The sequence below is a fragment of the Silurus meridionalis genome, chromosome 27, assembly GCF_014805685.1.
Source record: "Silurus meridionalis isolate SWU-2019-XX chromosome 27, ASM1480568v1, whole genome shotgun sequence".
Taxonomy (NCBI): Eukaryota; Metazoa; Chordata; class Actinopteri; order Siluriformes; family Siluridae; genus Silurus; species Silurus meridionalis.
The window spans coordinates 9215903-9237027 of NC_060910.1; the positions used below are offsets into that span (position 1 = coordinate 9215903).

A 21125-nucleotide genomic window follows, 5' to 3' on the forward strand; every position below is an offset into this window, starting at 1 on the left:
CTACTTCTTCAAAGGTCCGTAATCATCACGAGGTGGGAGGTGACTGGAGCTGGCCAAACCTCAGGGTGTCTCGGGATGGGGAGAGAAAGAGAAGCAGTGGAGAGGAATTAGCGTAGCTGCTGTTCATGATATTAACAGCACAAGTTGATAATGTGCATGTGATCAGATGTTCTGGAGCACAAGGTTATGATGTGATGTGTGTTATGTGTAGGCTTTGCTAAAAAGATATGTTTTTAATCTACACTTAAACTGGGTGAGTGTGTCTGAGCCCCGAACACTGTCAGGAAGACTATTCCAGAGTTTAGGAGCTAAATGTGAAAATGCTCTACCGCCTTTAGTGGACTTTGCTATTCTACGAACTACTAGAAGCCCAGAGTTTTGAGACCTCAGGAGCGTGGCGGATTGTAGCGTGTTAAAAGACTGGATAGATACATGGGAGCCAAACCATTTAGTGCTTTATAAGTGAGAAGTAATAGTTTGTAGTCTATTCGAAACTTAACAGGAAGCCAATGTAGGGACGATAGGATTGGGGTTATGTGATCATATTTTTTTGACCTTGTAAGAACTCTGGCTGCTGCATTCTGGACTAACTGAAGCTTGTTTATTAATGAAGCAGGACATCCACCTAGTAACGCATTACAGTAGTCTATTCTGGAGGTCATGAGCATGGACGAGCTTCTCTGCATCGGATATAGACAACATATTTCTTAGCTTAGAAATATTTCTAAGGTGAAAGAAGGCTGTTTTTGTAACTTGATTGATGTGATTTTTGAAAGACAAGTCGCTGTCTAAAATAACACCCAGGTCTTTTACCGTTGAACTAGTGGTTACAGAACATCCGTCTAAATGCAGGTTGAGATGCTGGAGCTTCTGTATACTAGTTTTTGGGCCGATGAGCAAAATCTCAGTCTTATCAGAATTTAAAAGTAGAAAGTTATGGGTCATCCAATCTCTTAGTTCCTTAACACACTCAGTTATCCGGGTTAATTGAGCTGTATCGCCTGGTTTAGATGAAATATATAGCTGAGTATCATCAGCATAACAATGGAAGCTAATTCCATGCCTTCTAATAATATTTCCTAACGGAAGCTTGTATATTGTGAAGAGCAGGGTCCTAGAACTGAACCTTGCACGCCATAATTTACTTGCATTAGCCTGGATAGCTCTTCATTTAAATCTACGAAATGGTAACGATCGGACAGGTAGGATTTAAACCAGCTTAATGCCTGTCTCTGAATGCCGATGTAATTTTGTAAGCGATCTAGGAGGAGATCATGGTCTATAGTGTCGAATGCAGCACTAAGATCTAGTAGAACCAACAGCGAGATGAAGCCTTGGTCTGAAGCTAAAAACAGGTCATTAGTGATTTTAACTAGAGCAGTTTCTGTGCTATGATGGGGCCTAAAACCTGACTGAAATTCTTCAAAGATATTGTTCTCTTGCAGGTAGGAAAATAACTGGGCAGCGACAATCTTTTTTTAAAATCTTAGACATAAATGGGAGATTTGAAATTGGTCTGTAATTCGATAGCGTGTTTGGATCCAGATTAGGTTTTTTAATGAGGGGCTTAATAACTGCTAACTTGAGGATTTAGGGACATGTCCTAACGATAGTGAAGAGTTAATAATATTCAGAAGAGGTTCACCAGTTGTATATAACACTTCCTTCAGTAATTTAGTAGGAATTGGATCTAAAGGACATGTTGTCGATTTAGCTTTGGTAATAACATTATACAGCTCTTCCTGTCCTATACATGTAAAACAGTGGAGTTGTGGAGTTGAAGGTAACACTGTCTCAGGATATGCTGTCAGAGGTTGAACTGCCACAATTGTTTTCCTAATGTTATCTATTTTTTCAGTGAAGAAATTCATAAAGATAAGAGGACATTGTTTCAGTGTAAAACTGTATATAAACGATTAAAGCATAACGTGTATATACATTTTGTATACTAAATGTTTCATTTGCCTCATTTAAATTCTGAATTTTTCTGTGTCCTTTGTTGCATTTGTATAGTCTTTACTGTGTCCACTGAGGCATTAAAATAAGTACTCTTTATTTCCCTCAATTAATTCTATATAGAAGTTTTTCCAGACAAGTCCATGCACAATTTGTTCAATTCACTCTAGTTTAATATGCATCATCAAACCTCAAGCACAAAACCAAGAAAAAAGATGACAGTAGTAGCTTAATAGAAATGTGTTTTAAGTGTTCACACGTGTCTTTCGGCTATGGCGACCTTCATCAATTCCTTGTCTCGCTGATATTCAATTTGTCTGATTTATATACTGTATATAGTATATGCAGCTGAGTTGCTTGTTCTTATTTGTTGTAAAATAATTAAGTAGTAAATAATGGATGAGCATCCACAAAGCTGAGGTGTAAGAAATGGGATGGAGGTCCCAATAAGTAGTAAAGCAGGCATGGTTTTGGGCTAAAAACTACCTCTGCACTGGATTCTATTATAACACTTAATTCATGTCAGTATTGCGTTTATATGTGGCAAATAAATGGCTCATGTGCAACCAAATTTGTCATACACAAGGCTTTATACCAATTTATTGTAACTATTACAATATTATTGTAATATATATATACTGTATACACACATACAGGGTGGGCAACAGAAAAGTAGCCTGCCTCCAATATGGGTGCCATGCTCTTCAGAAGAGGCTGTAGACCTTTGCTCACTGTCTAATGACTCTGTCTGTCTGGTGACGGAGCTGGGCTACTTTTTCAGGGCCCATCTTGTGTTAGTCAGTGAATAAAAATTTAAAGTTTTGTTTGGTGGTGTTTTGATTGTATGTGTTGGTGATTTCATAGCACCATGCATCCTGGATATAGAATGAGCTAGACAGGCTAAATTGGCATTTCAATGACTCATCTATGTTCCCATAAATCCTCTGCAACTTCTTCCCATGTGACATGCTTGTGCTCCCCTATCTCTCCCAGACACCTTTGGGGTGGTATCAGCTCTCGGCCTTATTTTTGATTATTACTTCTAGTAGGTTGTCACTCAGATTAAACCAATGTGTCCCAGGGCTTAACTTTATCACCTGACTGCTGGAATATCAATACGAATGAGAGCTCACTCAATAGTGATAAGTCAACATCATGCTAGAGTTTTTCTCACCAGTCCTTATCTAGGTGTGTATAGAGAGCTGAGAAATGTGTTGCTTGAGCAAAGCCAAAATGGTAGAGCTGTGCTATGACATCTCGGCTTCATTACACCACGCATATCTTCATATCTGTGGCCTGAATATGCCACATGTAACATTCACTGCTGTTGTGCAGCCCTACTTCCTTATCATCTATACCATTTTCTGTAAAGATAAACAATTGTTTTTTTTCTTCTTCTTTTATGACCAAGCTTTTAAAGAGATAAACATGTGGGTGTTGTGTTGGGGTCTTAATTCAGAACATTTCATGATCGTCTGACATCTGCAAGAGAAGCTATTGATTTATCTGGCTGTAACTTGAAAAGTTAAAAGTTTAAGAAAATTCTAACAGTCAAAGCAAAAATGTTTTTCTTCAGTATTATGTATAGCGTGTAAAAGCAAAAGCCTCTGGCATAAAAGTCTTAAAGTCTTAAAAACAGTAGGGGGTGGGGGGTGCAGGAAAATCTTTTTTATCAGACATCATGTTGTGTGAGCAGTATCATGTTCTGATTTGCCCAAAAGCCTAATGTGATCTACTTTTGTGCATTTTGCATGGAAAACGTATTGCAAAAGCGTTATCAATTAATGTTGATCTGTAAGACTTGGTTTTAAAACTTTGTTTCTTAGTAAAAGTATTCACATGCTGTAGACTGTGCATTCATGTGGTCAAATTATGTTAAATCAAATTATGTTAACATAATTCTACAGACATTGCGAAAAGGCAAGACTTATTTTTTGAAACTGAAGAGATCCATTACCAGACAGTATGACTAGACAATATATTAGACAATATGACATTTTTAAATCTTCGATTTAGAATTGAAAGATGACAAAAGCAGACTTTGCAGTAAAAAACAAAGAAAAATAATAGCAAAAATATTCATATTTGGAACCAAAGTATTATATACAGTGAGGAAAATAAGTATTTGAACATCCTGCTATTTTGCAAGTTCTCCCACTTAGAAATCATGGAGGGGTCTGAAATTGTCATCGTAGGTGCATGTCCACTGTGAGAGACATAATCTAAAAAAAAAATCCAGAAAACACAATATATGATTTTTAAACTATTTATTTGTATATATATTTGTATATATATGTATACTAGTAAATGTTCAATTTTGTCAAATTAATATCCATATTTTATTACTAAAAGTCTTGTAATATATATATACTGTATACACACATACAGGGTGGGCAACAGAAAAGTAGCCTGCCTCCAATATGGGTGCCATGCTCTTCAGAAGAGGCTGTAGACCTTTGCTCACTGTCTAATGACTCTGTCTGTCTGGTGACGGAGCTGGGCTACTTTTTCAGGGCCCATCTTGTGTTAGTCAGTGAATAAAAATTTAAAGTTTTGTTTGGTGGTGTTTTGATTGTATGTGTTGGTGATTTCATAGCACCATGCATCCTGGATATAGAATGAGCTAGACAGGCTAAATTGGCATTTCAATGACTCATCTATGTTCCCATAAATCCTCTGCAACTTCTTCCCATGTGACATGCTTGTGCTCCCCTATCTCTCCCAGACACCTTTGGGGTGGTATCAGCTCTCGGCCTTATTTTTGATTATTACTTCTAGTAGGTTGTCACTCAGATTAAACCAATGTGTCCCAGGGCTTAACTTTATCACCTGACTGCTGGAATATCAATACGAATGAGAGCTCACTCAATAGTGATAAGTCAACATCATGCTAGAGTTTTTCTCACCAGTCCTTATCTAGGTGTGTATAGAGAGCTGAGAAATGTGTTGCTTGAGCAAAGCCAAAATGGTAGAGCTGTGCTATGACATCTCGGCTTCATTACACCACGCATATCTTCATATCTGTGGCCTGAATATGCCACATGTAACATTCACTGCTGTTGTGCAGCCCTACTTCCTTATCATCTATACCATTTTCTGTAAAGATAAACAATTGTTTTTTTTTTTCTTCTTCTTTTTATGACCAAGCTTTTAAAGAGATAAACATGTGGGTGTTGTGTTGGGGTCTTAATTCAGAACATTTCATGATCGTCTGACATCTGCAAGAGAAGCTATTGATTTATCTGGCTGTAACTTGAAAAGTTAAAAGTTTAAGAAAATTCTAACAGTCAAAGCAAAAATGTTTTTCTTCAGTATTATGTATAGCGTGTAAAAGCAAAAGCCTCTGGCATAAAAGTCTTAAAGTCTTAAAAACAGTAGGGGGTGGGGGGTGCAGGAAAATCTTTTTTATCAGACATCATGTTGTGTGAGCAGTATCATGTTCTGATTTGCCCAAAAGCCTAATGTGATCTACTTTTGTGCATTTTGCATGGAAAACGTATTGCAAAAGCGTTATCAATTAATGTTGATCTGTAAGACTTGGTTTTAAAACTTTGTTTCTTAGTAAAAGTATTCACATGCTGTAGACTGTGCATTCATGTGGTCAAATTATGTTAAATCAAATTATGTTAACATAATTCTACAGACATTGCGAAAAGGCAAGACTTATTTATTGAAACTGAAGAGATCCATTACCAGACAGTATGACTAGACAATATATTAGACAATATGACATTTTTAAATCTTCGATTTAGAATTGAAAGATGACAAAAGCAGACTTTGCAGTAAAAACAAAGAAAATAATAGCAAAAATATTCATATTTGGAACCAAAGTATTATATACAGTGAGGAAAATAAGTATTTGAACATCCTGCTATTTTGCAAGTTCTCCCACTTAGAAATCATGGAGGGTCTGAAATTGTCATCGAGGTGCATGTCCACTGTGAGAGACATAATCTAAAAAAAATCCAGAAAACACAATATATGATTTTTAAACTATTTATTTGTATATATTTGTATATATATGTATACTAGTAAATGTTCAATTTTTGTCAAATTAATATCCATATTTTATTACTAAAAGTCTTGTAAAACATTACAACATTATAAAATGTTGACAGGTAAATTGAATAACACAATTTGCCTTCAAAGTTGCTGTGTTAGAAGCAGGAAAGATTGGCAAATGTAAGGATTTGTGCAAATTTGACAATTGCTAAATTGTAATTGCAAGATGACTGGGTCGGAGCATCTCCAAAACTGCAGCTCTTGTGGGCTGTTCCTGGTCTGTAGTGGTCAGTATCTATCAAAAGTAGTCCAAGGAAGGAACAGAGGTGAACCGGCGACAGGGTCATGGGCGGCCAAGGCTTATTGATGCATGTGGAAGCGAAGGCTGGCTGGTGTAGTTCGCTCCAACAGACGAGTTCCTGTAGCTTAAACTGCTGAAGAAGTTAATACTGGTACTGCTTGATACATCATGGCGGTTTTGGTAGCCAATTTTGGACCAACAGTATATTAGACAGGTGGTCATAATGTTATCCCTGGTCAGTGTATTATATATTTACATATTTGTTTTATTATTTGAATTTATTTTTAGTTCTATTTTACTCCAAATCTAAAATGAACCTAAATCTGTTTCAGTATAATCTGGCACAAATGAAATACTGGCATGAACCTATTAATGTTAATTGCACACATTCTATAGGCAACAGTGTGTGAAAAGTATGTAATTTAACCCATTTACTTATGCATTATGCAACATTGACTCTTGAGGACTGTAACTGTACTTCATGAGAGTTGGCACGATGAATTTCAGAGAATTTGAAAAATGACTACCGCATCATGGGAAGATAAATAGCATATAATGTAAATAAAGAAAAAACAATAAACAGCATGTTTAGAGCCCACATAGACTTTCTGTAAGAAATAAATTGGTCAAATATTCAGATCAGATTTTCTCGGTGTGGGCATTGCAGAAGTGACTCAACTTTGTGCTTGGTGACAATTTGCTGAAATCTTTCTCCTCAAAATACTCTGAATATGGAATGATTTCGATATGACCAAGTATATGTGGGTGCTTGTTTTTTTTTGTTGTTTTTTTTTTCCTCAACAGAGTTTGCCCATTCGTTGCATAAGGCAAAAAAGGAAGCTGTGCTTAGAAAATAAATTATTATTCAGACCACTTGAAATATGTAATACCATAAAATGACTGTATGCCTGTAAATCATAAGTACTGCAGTTTTGTATTTTTTTAAAAAAAGAGGAATTTCTGCCTGCTATTTAAATGCTGCTTTTAATCATTAGCTTAAATGTAAAAGAAAGAAAAGTCATTTGGTACTTTCATTGCTGATTGTCCCATTCTATCAGAGATATAACGGTAAAGATCACTGTAAAAAATAGTAATTTTACAATGATGCTTAATTTTTTACAGTATTGTACAGTTAAACACTGTTTGATTTGATTAAAAACCAGTGGTGGGCCATTAGGGCCAGCAAGGTCTCCTCTGCTGCCTAAACTCTATTAGAATAATTTGTCTATGAATATGTATTTAATTATTCCCACTAGTCTATTCTCATTATTCTATAGCATTTCCATTTTCCATATAAAATTTGTAGACACTGATAAAAATCGTTAATGTTTACTTCCCCCAATATTTTGTCTTTAAAATCTCTTTCATTCGCTTTTATTTTACTTGAGTCTTTTCATTTATGATTACAGGTTTAGATGAATAGTATGAAATCAGTTGTTTAATTTAAGAAATAAGATGGATTAGTTCTTCTCTGGCATAAACCTCCAATTACAAATGATCAAAAACAGTTCCATGCTGTCAAGGGGCTAGATCTGAGTCTAGCAGCCAGCAGCATGGTAAACATATTGAATTTTTTCTTTTTTTCAGTGAGTTGTTCATGTTCAGAAACCTCTTGTTGCCGAGTTCACTTCTGCCAGCTGCAGCGACTTCTGACTGGGGACTTTAAACTGGCTTTAAAGAAAGAATAGCTCAATTAGCATCTGCTCCTGTCAGCAAGCCTGCTGTCTTAATGTGCAAATTCAGATTGCTCCCACAAGTGCTTTAGCAAATCCTCTTACTAGCATTATACAAGCAGAAAGAATTTGTATAGATGAATTCACTTCTGGCAAATTGCACACTTTGAAAATTCAGTGTGAAATTTACAATCTGCGGATCTGCTATTTACTCTGTGAAGATGAATAATCAAAAAAGAAAAGAAAAACACTGATGCACAGGCATCCTCATATGCACCATGTATACATTATCTTACTGTACATTATACATCAGCTTACTGACTGACTTTATGGATCAATTTATTTTATTTGCAATTCACTCTTAGATGAAAATGTATTAAACTGTACTCTTTCTTTTGCTCCTTTAGTAATGTGTCTTTTCCTAAAACGATGCATGTAATGTACCCTTAAGACCTCATTATACTCCATTTAGGCACCTTACATAACACCACACACAGGTGAAATGTACAAAGGTGCAAAGTCGCAGGTACAGTTTGAACTGTTATAGCTCCAGTTACAGTTAGGGGTGGCTCTAGTGCTTTCAATACTGAAAGTTCAAATGCACAATATGGCACACAAAACAAATTGTATCTATCCAGCATGGTGGAAGCTTGCAAGCTTAGCCAAGAATCAGCATTCCTTTTTACACTAAGGGAGAGCTCAGCAGAGATGTGTCATTCAGGGAGTATATGTTTGTGTAGAAGCTTGGCTCACGTTGTATATTTCTTATGCCTGGAATTTAATTGGAATTTACCCATTACATCAGATAACCAGGCAGCCTGTAATTGTAGACCTCTTTGTGCCATGAGCTGATTTAACTAGCGTGCAGGCTTTTGAAGAGGAAGTTTGTGCTAATCTGTCACCCAGATGTGGAAGAGCGTCTAACATCTGCTGAGCTCTGGAAATGTTTAGCACCATGCTGATGACAGTGTGTGACTTTGGCACAGTGCTGGTATATACTCTGAAAAGGCTTTATCTGTTAATATGAAGAAAGGCATCAACATCCTCTTTGTTCTTTGTTACAGTGTAGAAAAAAAATGTTTTGCTAAGATTTAATCACATTTTTTACAATATTAAGTGTGGGCAAGAATGGGTTTAGGATTACTGGGATTTAGAAATAAGACATTTCATAATCACTGTATATAAAAGTACTAGTTCAAACATTCTTAAGATTCATCCTTGTAAGTTTCTTTTTTTTTTCCTGTTTCTAAAACATCAGACATATCATTTAAGCTCGTTATGAAGAGGAGAAAATGACCACAAATTAAATTTAAACAATTTCCTCTTGAACCAAAACATGATCGATTAGCCGAGACATGTTTGCTGTCTGATGTTTGCTTCTGTAAATTTGCTGTAATGCTTCAACACAAATGTAATTTTTTCTGGGACAAACTTCCATTGCTTGCTACAAACATTAGTCTCATAACTCTGCTGGAGAACTAAAGAACCCAAAACTTCTCTATGTGAAATTTCCAAATGTCAAATTTGATATCTCAGATTCTGGACCCAAACCTCAGGAAACCAGCATGAACAGAAATACTTGCTGTGTAAAGCTGGCCTAAATCAAGTGACTGGACATAGTGATGCTCCGAGGGAAGAGATAAGGTGGAACCTAGGAAATTAAAAAGGAAAAGAGCAGCAGAATGAAAAAAGAAAAACAAAACCAAAAGAAACACAGCTTGATATAGTTTGCAGTATGCAAATCAGAACCTCTCATGCTCAGTCTATGGACCATTTTGAAAACATTTCTTTGTATTTTCTGAGACACTTTTCACAGAGGTTCCAGTTCACATTATCAGCTTTTTTTCTTCTTACACATAAATAAACAAAAACGATAAAAGAATTCTGAAATGAGCACGACGGCCTCATATGTCATAAACAATTATGTCAAACGCCCCTAAAATATCCCTCCTGCTACTTCCTGTGTCTTTGCATTTAAGATTACACAAATACAAAGTGTACTTAATTTGCAGTGTGGTTGCTACTGCCAGAGTGGTGGATTCAGAAGCCGTACCATGCATATTACATCCTGACACCTCTGCACAAAAGTGTCAAAATAAAACAAAGCCAAATTTTAATAGCAAACATTAAAAATGACAGACCCCAAAGAACTGCATGAACAACAGACATGAAAAAGGGAGCCTTTGTTTCAAATCCACAAAACCACATCATCAAGTTGACCCTAATGACTCCAGCGTTTTAAAATAATTTAAAAAAAAAGGAAAAAATACGATAATGGACTTTTTCACATTGGAGGAAATGAAAAGACAAAAAAAGCTTTGTGTTCAAAAACATGGGTGTCTTTGTACTTTGTGGATAGAAGAGAAAATGTAGAAAAAAATGTCCCCCCCCAAAACTATCCACATGTGTGGTTGAGACCTCAGAGTGTAGTATTTAGATCACCATGAAGCAGATGTCATATACTATTTATTGTATTATGTTTACATATAATAGATAAAGTTTAAAACTTTCTACTCAAAAAATCATAATGTGTAAAAGCAATGTGGTGGGATTTTGGTAAATTGGAAATTTGTAAATGAGTCATTTATTAAAATATAGAGTCATTATAACAATTCATGCAAAGAGATTCAAACACTAACCCCACTCATTAACTTTAACATGAACTTTGTTCAGTAAGGCTTAATATAGTATTTTGTATTGTGTGTGTTGGTCATGTGTCTTTGGCTGAAAGAAAATAATCTGTGCTTGTTGTCTGGCAGTAGACATTGGAGTGAATCATCTGCATCTGTGTAGTGATTACAGAGAGATTTGGCAGGTTAAACCAGAGAGCAGTGAACTACTCAAAGCCGCTTGCCATCTTTGTTCTCATGCTCTCAGTGTTTAGTCTATTAACTGCTCTAATTTCATGAAATCATTCTGAACGTTATGACTAAAATACCAAAAATGAACCACTTTTTTTACTCTGGAGAATCCGTAAAACATTGAGTTGTAATATATGTATATATGATTGTATCACAAACACAGTAATGTGCCATTAGTTTCTTACTCGCTGATAAACAGCATTGAAGTGGTAAAGATGTAATAATAAAAAGTAATGTTTTGTTTGACTGGTTAGTTACCGTAATTTCCGGACTATTAAGCGCACCCATATATAAGCTGCACCCACTGAATTTGACAAAGATTTTTATTTTGAACATAAATTAGCCGCACCTGTCTATAAGCCGCACTACACTGAAACTAATGAACTTTACACAGGGTTTAACGAAAGACAGTGTCTGTTACACGGTGTAACGGGTGAAATATGTTGTGGCTCCTTTAAGAGCAGAGCGGCATTTTGGGAATAGCCTGCTGCCGCATTTTTCCGGTAATACTGCATGTGTGCAAGACCGAGGACTATGTCCTTATTATTTTCTGATGCTCATTTCTAAGTTTCTTTGACTAACCCGTAACGCTGTTGCCAAGTAAAATAAAAAAGCAAGAGTTTTGGAAACCTGTCTGTGCTTATATGATTTCTGTTGCAACTGGAGTTAGCAAGTGAGCGGCAGGTCAAACGTCAGAGTACCTCATCCATATTTATGATGTGGTGTGGTCTGATTTAGTGGGAGCAGGATGTGATTTCATATAAAGAGTTTCATTGGTTTACCTGAACCCGTTCCGCAATTTCATTGGTCTAATGTTATGGGTCTCAGTTTTTTGGCTTTGAAGCTTGTGAAACCGGGAAAAACCCAGGAAAAATCCATAAATTAGCCGATTTGTTGTTTAAGCCGCGGGGTTCAAAGCGCGGGAAAAAAGTAGCGGCTTATAGTCCGGAAAATACGGTAGGTACATAGTAATTTACATGAAAACTACTTAGTACATAATAGTGTATACTCTATACATATTTAATGCAACAGAGCCTTAATTATTACAACCTTAATTAATATGTGTATGGATATGTAATAAAGAATATACTATATGGACAAAAGTTTGTGGACACCTCACCTTAAGATTTATATATATTTTTTTAACATTCCATTCCACATTAAGTCTTTATTTGCTTTTTTAATAACCTCCACTCTTTTGGGAAGATGTTCCACTAGATTATTGAGTGTGCTTTTGAAGATTTGTGTTCATTCAGCCACAAGAGCATTAGTATTGTTATATTGATGTACGGTGATGAGGCCTGGGGTGCGGAAAGAGTTTCAGTTCATCCAAAAGGTGTTTTAATCTGGTTGAGTTCAGAGCTTTACAGCAGGCCACTCAGGATCTTCTAAGCCATGTAATGATGCTTTAGGAAAATAATAAAAGGAGCTGATGCATTCACTGTCAGTCATTGATTCAATTACTCTATTGCACTTTTTTAATATTTTTAAAGGCAATGATAGAGTTTAGAATGCAAATAACTTCCTTTAATTACGTGTTAAAAACGGGCTATTTACCGTACTGTGCATAATGCGGTATGTAATTATCGCAGGTTAAGAGCTCTGTTATTCCTCAACAACACTAATGAATGTTTTTATAAGAGCTTGCGTCGACAGCACTTCAAGTGATCATTATTTGACCTTCAACCTTGACACCATTATGACATGAGATGGATGATAGAATAAAAAATGACCAAGAAACATTTTGAGAGCAGGAGGAATCACACTGCCCCAGTGCTGTGCCATGTGCTTGATATGATGGAAGGTGAGGCTAATGATACCGGATGTGTTGGGGTTCAGGCTGATATTCTGGTGCCAGTGAGATGATTAAGCAGCTTGTGCTCTTGCAGCTGATCGGAACATGGCCCCAGAATAATAAACGGGGTGCTGGAGTAAACGCTGGGTGCCCTCATGGGGAGGGCAGTGGTGTTTAGGCAATGCATTAACTCCTGGCAAGCGAGAACTCTGGGAATTTAGATTTAGCACAGATTGTTATAATGGGATAGTTGCAGTGTAGTGATGAATGCACTATAACTTTTAATTGTGAGTTTGTTTGGTTTCTATCCTTGGTACTGCATGGATGAGGACAGCAATTGCTGTGATTATTATAATTATGTTTTCTGGTTGGAAGAAGGAATTGCATTTTATTATTAGCCAGTTTGATAACCCAGTGAACTTGAAAGGATGAATTATTAAAAAAAAGAAATAAATAAAGGAATGGATTGTGGAATATAACTCTCTCTCTCTCTCTCTCTCTCTCTCTCTCTCTCTCTCTCTCTCTCTCCTTTAACAGCTACAGAGGGAAAAGATCCACATTCAGGTAAGATATTTCCAGGCCTGCATCATGTTCCATTATCCTAATTTAGCTTCTACCTGCCATTTTGTTTAGTTTTTTCCTGTCATCTATTTTTGTCATGCACGCCTTCCTACATGATGTCCTTTGCCTCTATAATTTGCCATATTTTAAAATCTCTTATTTTACCTCCAAGTGTCTGATTTTAATGCTAATTTGAATATTGCTCTCTTTTGTTCTGTGCTACAGTATAGTGTAAAGGAACCAGTGATGGCTTTTTTTTTGTGAAAATCTGTCTTGGTTGAGAACTTCGAACAGTTTAGACAGTGAGGTGTTTTTCCTCATACACACAAACACACACACACACACACACACACACACACACACACACACACACACACAAATGTACATTAAACCCTAACTCCTTAATATGACAAAACAGACTAGCAGGATTTTATCCTGGGACATTTTGTTACACACATGTATACACACACACACACACACACACACACACACACACACACACACACACACACACACACACGAAGACAACCTCCTTTTCTCACTTGTGGCTACTTCATTGATCTTGAGTGTGTGGTCATCACTAATAATGACGACTGTTCTTCTACCCTTTTTTATAATCCAGGATTTTATTTTTTCTCTTTGTATATTTGTCTTTCAGATTAAATGCTCCAGGATTCTTTTGTCTCTCTGTCTCTCCCCTCCTCACTGTCACAGTGACTAGTATTGAGCATGCACAAAGTACTTGTCTTAATCACCACAGAGTTTCACAGTAAAATCTCTGGCTCTGGTTTGTTGCTTGTTGGTAGCAGATGTGACACACAATGGCTCCCATTCCTACTTCGTACTCCAAAGAAAATCTGAACATATGCGGTGTTTAATCAATAAAAGCACTATTTAAACTTTTACCTGTTTTGTTAAAATCTCGCACTGACATAGACTTTATACATTTGATTCTACTAATCAGTCATACTGGTTGTTTTTCTGAGTAATGCATTTCTTACCTGTTCACAGTTTTTTAGTCAATGGTCTCTTTGTGGTTGTGACATATTCTTTCTATAAAAAAAACACCTTCTTATTACTCTGATTGATTTATATGGGTGGACTATTGAACTACCAGGAATAATGAACAGGTTTTACCAAATGAAGGTGGATGTTAATTTACAATATTTCATTGATTTGTTACTTTTCTGTGCTTAATATATAAAGAACAGTAGATTATCCTCTCACTTCTTAATGGGTTATTCTGTGTATGTTGTTTATGACATATAGTCATAATCCAGTTCAATTTAGCTTTAACACTACAAAAGTAGAAAAGGAGATGGTAGTGCAAAGGTGGAATATGGGAAATGTAGATATTTAGGCAACATTCTGTAGTTTTTTTTTTCTTTAATTTCTGTAGCAGTCATTTTCACAGTAACATCAGAGCTAGAACAAGCAAAAACCTGCAATTTCTTCAAAGTAATCTATTGTAAAAAGAACGTTTTATACAGTATGTAATTTTCACTAACACTCCCTCCATTACTCATTACTGATTGAGTGCCCTACAGGACATCTTTGATTGGCTCCATCCAGCTCGAAGCTCACTCTCTACAAGGAGCTGATGATGTAGCTTGATGCACTTAGCATCCAGCATGCAGCAGGGAAAAGATAATCATCATGGATTATTATAAAAGCTCTCTAATGCCATAGCCCCTATCAGCCAATCCTAAAAACTCCCATTCTTGCTAGTGTAATGGGAAATGTGTTCACAGTTTAGCATGAATAGATTTCATAATGGCCTAGAGTTAGATGCATATTTCTGATTGGCAAATAGCTTGCTTTTTGCGCCTTGTAGTCGTCTGCAGCAGATAAGTGGATTTATTTTTATATTGAAGTCAATCTAATATTCTGTAGTCTTTTATACAGTCTTTATTAAAGCTTCAGTAGAGCATTTTTATATATATATATAATAATGAAGTTTTAAGAGTTAAAACACTGTAAACATGGTGCCTCTTCACTTTTCAGGTAACATTTTCGCAGGAGATTTTAAGTATAATCACTGAAAAAAGTTTGTGGACTGTTACATGCAAGATTTTGACAGAAATTTGGAAGCACACATTTGTCTAGAATGTTTTATCATGATATTGTATTATAATTTCCCTTCACTGTAGCAAAGGAATTTAAACTTGTTTTAGCAAAAAAATGCCCCTGTGCCCTTGAGCCATGACCTCACTGATCTTATCAAGCACACAATCAATCAATCAATCAATCCATCAATCCATCAATCAATCAATCATTCATTCAGTCAGTCAATCAACCAACTAACCCCAAAAATGAATCAGTCTTGCATAAATGTTGAACATGAACATTTCCATCTTTAGTTGTATTACAACCTGAAACTGACATTTTTTTTTTATACATTATGATTTTACACACGCTAGCTTTTCTTCTCACGCTAATCCTTCTTGGAAAACTGCCGCCTCATACCTAGTCACAGGCATTTTGTGTATAGTGTATATACATATACACATACACTATACATTTACCCATTATTTCTGTCTTTTAAAAACCTGGATTTAATGTGTTCCACAGTCTGCCACAAAGTAGATTTATACAGGTGGACATTATATAACTGCAGAACAATAAGTAAAGATTACATGCTGTAAAAAAAAAATAAAGATTACTATTTATTTTAGCAATAGAAGGTTTTTGTTTGTTAAAGCATTGATGTTACTGATAATACTGACTGTGTTTGCTCAGGAAATCACAGGTTTTACATAAGTAGGTGTAAAAAAGTTATTGCTAACTACAGTATATAGATATATTAATCAATCAACAAATGAATAAAATAATTAGTGAATCAGGGTAAGTGTTAAGGTTATGAAAAAAATATTGCAGACTTTAAATGAGGTCAATGGGTTACAATTAATTCATAGACTCAAATTATACCATGCACTCAGTTTTTCAAATGAATTATGTTGTCCAACTTATTCCTGTAAACGTGCTCAAGTTCCCACACAACTTTTCTGCTCTACAGTATTTCTTTAACACTTGTTGGAAATTGCTGAAAAGTGAAGCTTTTGATTAGCACATGTTATAACCTCAAAGGACTAAAACATGATGCTATGCATAAAACAGCGCATTTACACAAGCCACATCTGACAGTGTTGAATATTACTCACTTTCTTCTCATTCCTTTGAAAACGAATGTTTAAGGAAATGGCTCCAGTGGCAAATTACATATACAAGACACAAAACAAGAAAAAACAAACTAAACTAAAGAGAAAACACCATAAACTAAACATTTAAACATTAACAAAAAGGGAAAAGTATGAAGAATAAAACAAAGCCTGGCATTTAAACCTTTTGTGTGGTTAGCAATCTAGTATTCAAATACTATACATTAAGTTATCATCTGAGAAATTTCAGGTTCAGTTCAACGGCATGTAAAAAGACTAAAGCTCAAAACCAGCAAAAGTAGACATGAAAAACTCCACCCACGCACGCACAAAATGTTTTCTATTTATTGTTTATTTTTTACATTAAGTTACGAAAGAATAATTTTACTAACCTTGAACTTTTGGCTTTATTATGCAATTATTTTTTAATCTGATTGTGTAAAAGACATTGATTAGCTTTCTATAACAGCGATCCTGACTGCAGTTCAAATCACAGATATATATTATTGCACTTATTTTAATATGCGTTTACTGCAAAAAAAACAGGGATTCTTTTGAAGAAATAAGGTAAAATATAAAAGTAATATTGTGAAGCTTTCTGTATAGTGTTTGTTCATTTATAAAAGAAGTTTTATAATAATATGGCTAATAACTACTCTTACAAAAGTATGAAGAAATACAACATGTTGTCATTTAAAAATAATCAACTTTTCGGTGGTACCAAAACAACATACAATCGTCCTGTCATTTACACTTACATACTTTAAGTATATATAAATGTAAAATACTTAATACAACATTAATGCAGTCACGTATACTTTTTAATCTTACATAAATATAATTCTATATGATTATTAGTAACACCATGAAATGTGTGTGCAGTTAGTGAGTATGTGCTGCTAGTGGGTTTTGGGTCCTTATCATGAAGTTATGAACAGCATTTGACTTTTTATGAGTTGAATAAGTTGAATGAGAATAATATCTATATTTTTTATTTTAAAAAATTGTCACAATAATTAATCATTCTTGAGATCAGACTTTGTATTTAAATCAGAAATCAGTATGTGTAAATATGAATCTTGTGTAGACACTGACCTAAATGGGATGGCAGCTCTCGCTCAGCAAGATGTTGCTATGATTGATTTTTATACGTGAGATTTTCTCATTTCATTAGGCATGCTGTAACCCATGACTAATTAAACCACTTTATTCAATCTGCCATAAGAGCTGCTAACAAACCTTTTACATTCTTATTATGTGAAATGTATCGGTTAGATTTTCGACAAACAGCCATCTCATTATCTCATTATCATCTAGCAATCTTCCTTTTTTTTCTTTATCCCCATATGTTTCTTTTTCAGGTTGTTTCAGGGTTTGTCAGGATGTGTTCAGGTTGCAAACACAAAGATTATGTTAAAGTATATGAATGTGATCACATTAGCATGCATTGATGTTTATAAAGAATTCCACCTTTTCATTTATAAGTTGTATTACACTAAATTCCCAGCACAATATAAGAAGAGACTTTAAATGTACCAGCATATTTTTTTGCAACTTGGAAGCTAGCCTAATTTCTGTCATCATCAAATAACAGACTGTTCAATCTTATTAAAGAATAATCTTCTAAATGATAACCCTCACAGCTTGTAAAATTCCAGCCGTAGTATCAGTGATAAGAGCACATATATATACAATTATATTAAAAGTTCAAATTTGTTCTGAATATAGAGTTCACAATGGTACGGCAAATGTAAATGACTCGGAATGTGTATATAATAGATTTTTTGTGTGTTACATATTTGGAGCTGTACGATATTATTCATTAACTCTTCCATTTCTGCTGTATTACACCAGTCAGATTTTTGGGATAACCAGATGTAAGCTCTGTTTCCACACGCTCTTCTCACATCCACTTTGATTTCCTTCACATTCTTCAATACAATGTTTAGTATGTGGTAAAGTTGTGTCTCAGAACAATTTTAACCCAAGAGCACTCTCAGAAAGGTACTCTGCATACTACCAGTCCAAAAACATGTGTTGTAGGTTTATTGGCATCTCTGCATTTTCCAAAGTGTGCGTGCTTCCGTCCTGTCTCGTGGGATAGGATTTTTTAATCATTGTCAACCCTACGAGGGATACGTTGTATAGGAAAATGGATAAATGGATGGATCACTAGCAGAATGGATTTTGAAACTGTTATGTAATGTTATAATTAATTGCATTTATGGCTGACGTCGCTGTGTGTTTTAAAAAAGTGGCCTCATAACTAGAAATGTATGTATAATAAATTACAATGTGACCTGTAAAAAGGTTACAAATGAGTAGTGTTGTACAATTTATTCAAAAAAGTGTGATCATTCGGTAGAACTATTTCCTGCATGTGGTAGAAGGACTCGTTTCTCAACTAGCAACTTGCTAAGTATGCCCTTCTTTGCCCTTTGCTAGGACTTCTTTTTTGTTAGCCATGTATAATTTTCACATCCACTTAGCAGTGTGTGTGAGTGCGTGTGCAAAATGAAAGTGCAGCATGGGTGTGGAACAGGTGCTGCCCTTATGCTCGCAGCTCTTCACTGCTTAATCACTGGTTTAGTAGTGTATTTGTGTAAACTTTGCAGAAGTGTTGACACATTTAAGAGTCGAAGGTGCAATTAGCATTTACCCATGAGACTGCTGTGGCAGCGTTTGTTTGCAACACTACAAATTTACAAGTTTAATGCCTGGTAATGTTTGAACCTACATGACCATGAGCTCTCGCTGGGTCAGTGCACTCGCAGCAAAACAAAACCACAAGTGCTCTTAGAGGGGACCACTGAGTACTAAGTTTGCCATTTGACCCCTTTTACGCTTGTACACTGCATACCAATGGAGGATGGTGTTACTGTTTTGTCCATCCCTTTAATAAGGAAGGAAACAATTATATCTTCAGACATTCCCATTCGTGTAGGGCATATAAAACAGCTGGTTCTTGAATCAGAATTTCGACTGTTAGCAACAGTTCTGCACTGCTGAACAATGCTTTTACTGGAGGTCTCCTAGGGGAAAGATGAAACAACAACAAAGAAAATTAGCAACCATAAGCTTTGAGTGCATAAAACTTTCCAAAAAAGATAAGTTAATCAAAGAGGTGGGGAAACTGTAGAACTAGTTTTATTTTTTTGCACCCCATTGTGCCTTTGCTGTGATACATGATTTTACACAACATGCAAGTGTGACATTATGGTTAAAACATTGTTATTAGAACCATAATGTTGTTAAATCTCACTATTCTTACACATATGAACAGTTTCAGGGTTACATTTAGAGTTAATTGTTAATATTAATACTAACATTGTATCTGGACATAAATACATTACTTGGAATAAACAAATAATTTGTACTTAACCACTACAGGCATGAATAAGAGCACTATTTTCTTATGCTGATGGTCACTTAAGGATTAATATAGTATCTAAGCAAAGTGATCTACTGAATAATAATAATGATTCAGACTTTAGCATGTCCTGCTTGGGGTAAGTTTAGACTTTAGGCTCTCTGAGTGAATCTGTCCATAGCCATCTATAGTGTACAAGTATCTGTGTGGAAAATTCCATAGCAATCTTTAGGCTATCCATGTAGTTCCAAGCAGTGAGTGATTATTTGCTGAAGGAGGCTCCAAGCTTAAGTCAAACATCAGCATGGATCAGTCAGGACTGGAGGCTAGATAGACTCTGGATCTCAGACTGGCTCAAAATACACAAAATAAATATGAATTTATTTATCAAGCTGCTCTATATACCCAACTCAGATCAGCCCATAAGGCTGATCATATGAGCAAAAACAGTATTCAAGTAACAACTATAAGAAATTGATTTAGATGAACATACCAATTACGTATCAATTTAATTAAAATTTTACTGGAAAATGATAGCTGTATTGTATTTGGTGCTTAAAGGACCCGGGCAAACAGCACTGGAAGCATGTCCCAACTTTCTAGTAGATTTTGATAGCAGGCCTAGCAGCGTTCAGATTATTTTCTTTAGCAAAAGTCAAGTCAACAATACAAAATTAGAAATGATATTGACTTATAAGATGCTTGCTTACTCAGCCACATTAGAGAGAAATCTTGCAAGAAAGATTCATAAAGTACATGATTTACATCTATTATGAACTTCAGTGATGTACTGTAGCTGAGGAACTAATGAGGTTCAGAAGATTTTCTCTAGGTCTTGACCATGCCCAATTCCACATTGGGTATTGAATATATGTCCATTTGGAACACCAGTGATATAAAGATATAGAAGGTTGGCATGGCATTACACACCCTCTTTTTTATATTCTATTCTATTTTATTTCTATTTTATTTTCCTCTTTTCTTTTCAGGATTCCAGTCACATGATCTTTTAAATCCAAACACATTATTCATGAGATTAGGTCGAAAAACCCCAGTTCAGCCAAGCCTGTTGTAATTTCCTCTCTCAAAGTCTAGGCAAATATGTCTAACCTTTTACTTCTTGGAGATCCTTGCATATGAAAGAGAGACTTCCCAAGGTAAGCTTGAACTTTCTCCTCCATCCCTTAAGAGACGTTTCTGCCACTGCGTATGTATGGGTCACCACCAATTTACCTCCTTTCACAGGGTTTATGCTTTGTGAGTCACGGATGCCTCCTGTTTGCTGTAGTCAAATGTCACTGAATCTCATCTGTTTTGTCATGGATGACTAGAGCCACCATGAGAGAAACAGAATGCTTAAAGTGAACAGAGCCACTTGGGCATGAAAGCTTGTGCCATTTCAGATGCAGTCAGAATTGGGTTTAGAGGCCAGGGACTAGTGAACTGTT

At 35.6% G+C, this 21125-nt stretch overlaps 1 protein-coding gene across 1 annotated transcript in view; it reads left to right on the forward strand.

The window, feature by feature from the left end:
• The window catches only part of edil3a (EGF-like repeats and discoidin I-like domains 3a), a 192087-nt gene that overhangs the window by 48332 nt on the left and 122630 nt on the right, over positions 1 to 21125 (forward strand). Inside the window, exon 2 of the mRNA XM_046842095.1 lies at positions 13126 to 13152. Coding sequence (XP_046698051.1) covers positions 13126 to 13152 — 27 coding nt within the window. The remainder of the gene's footprint in view (positions 1 to 13125; positions 13153 to 21125) is intronic.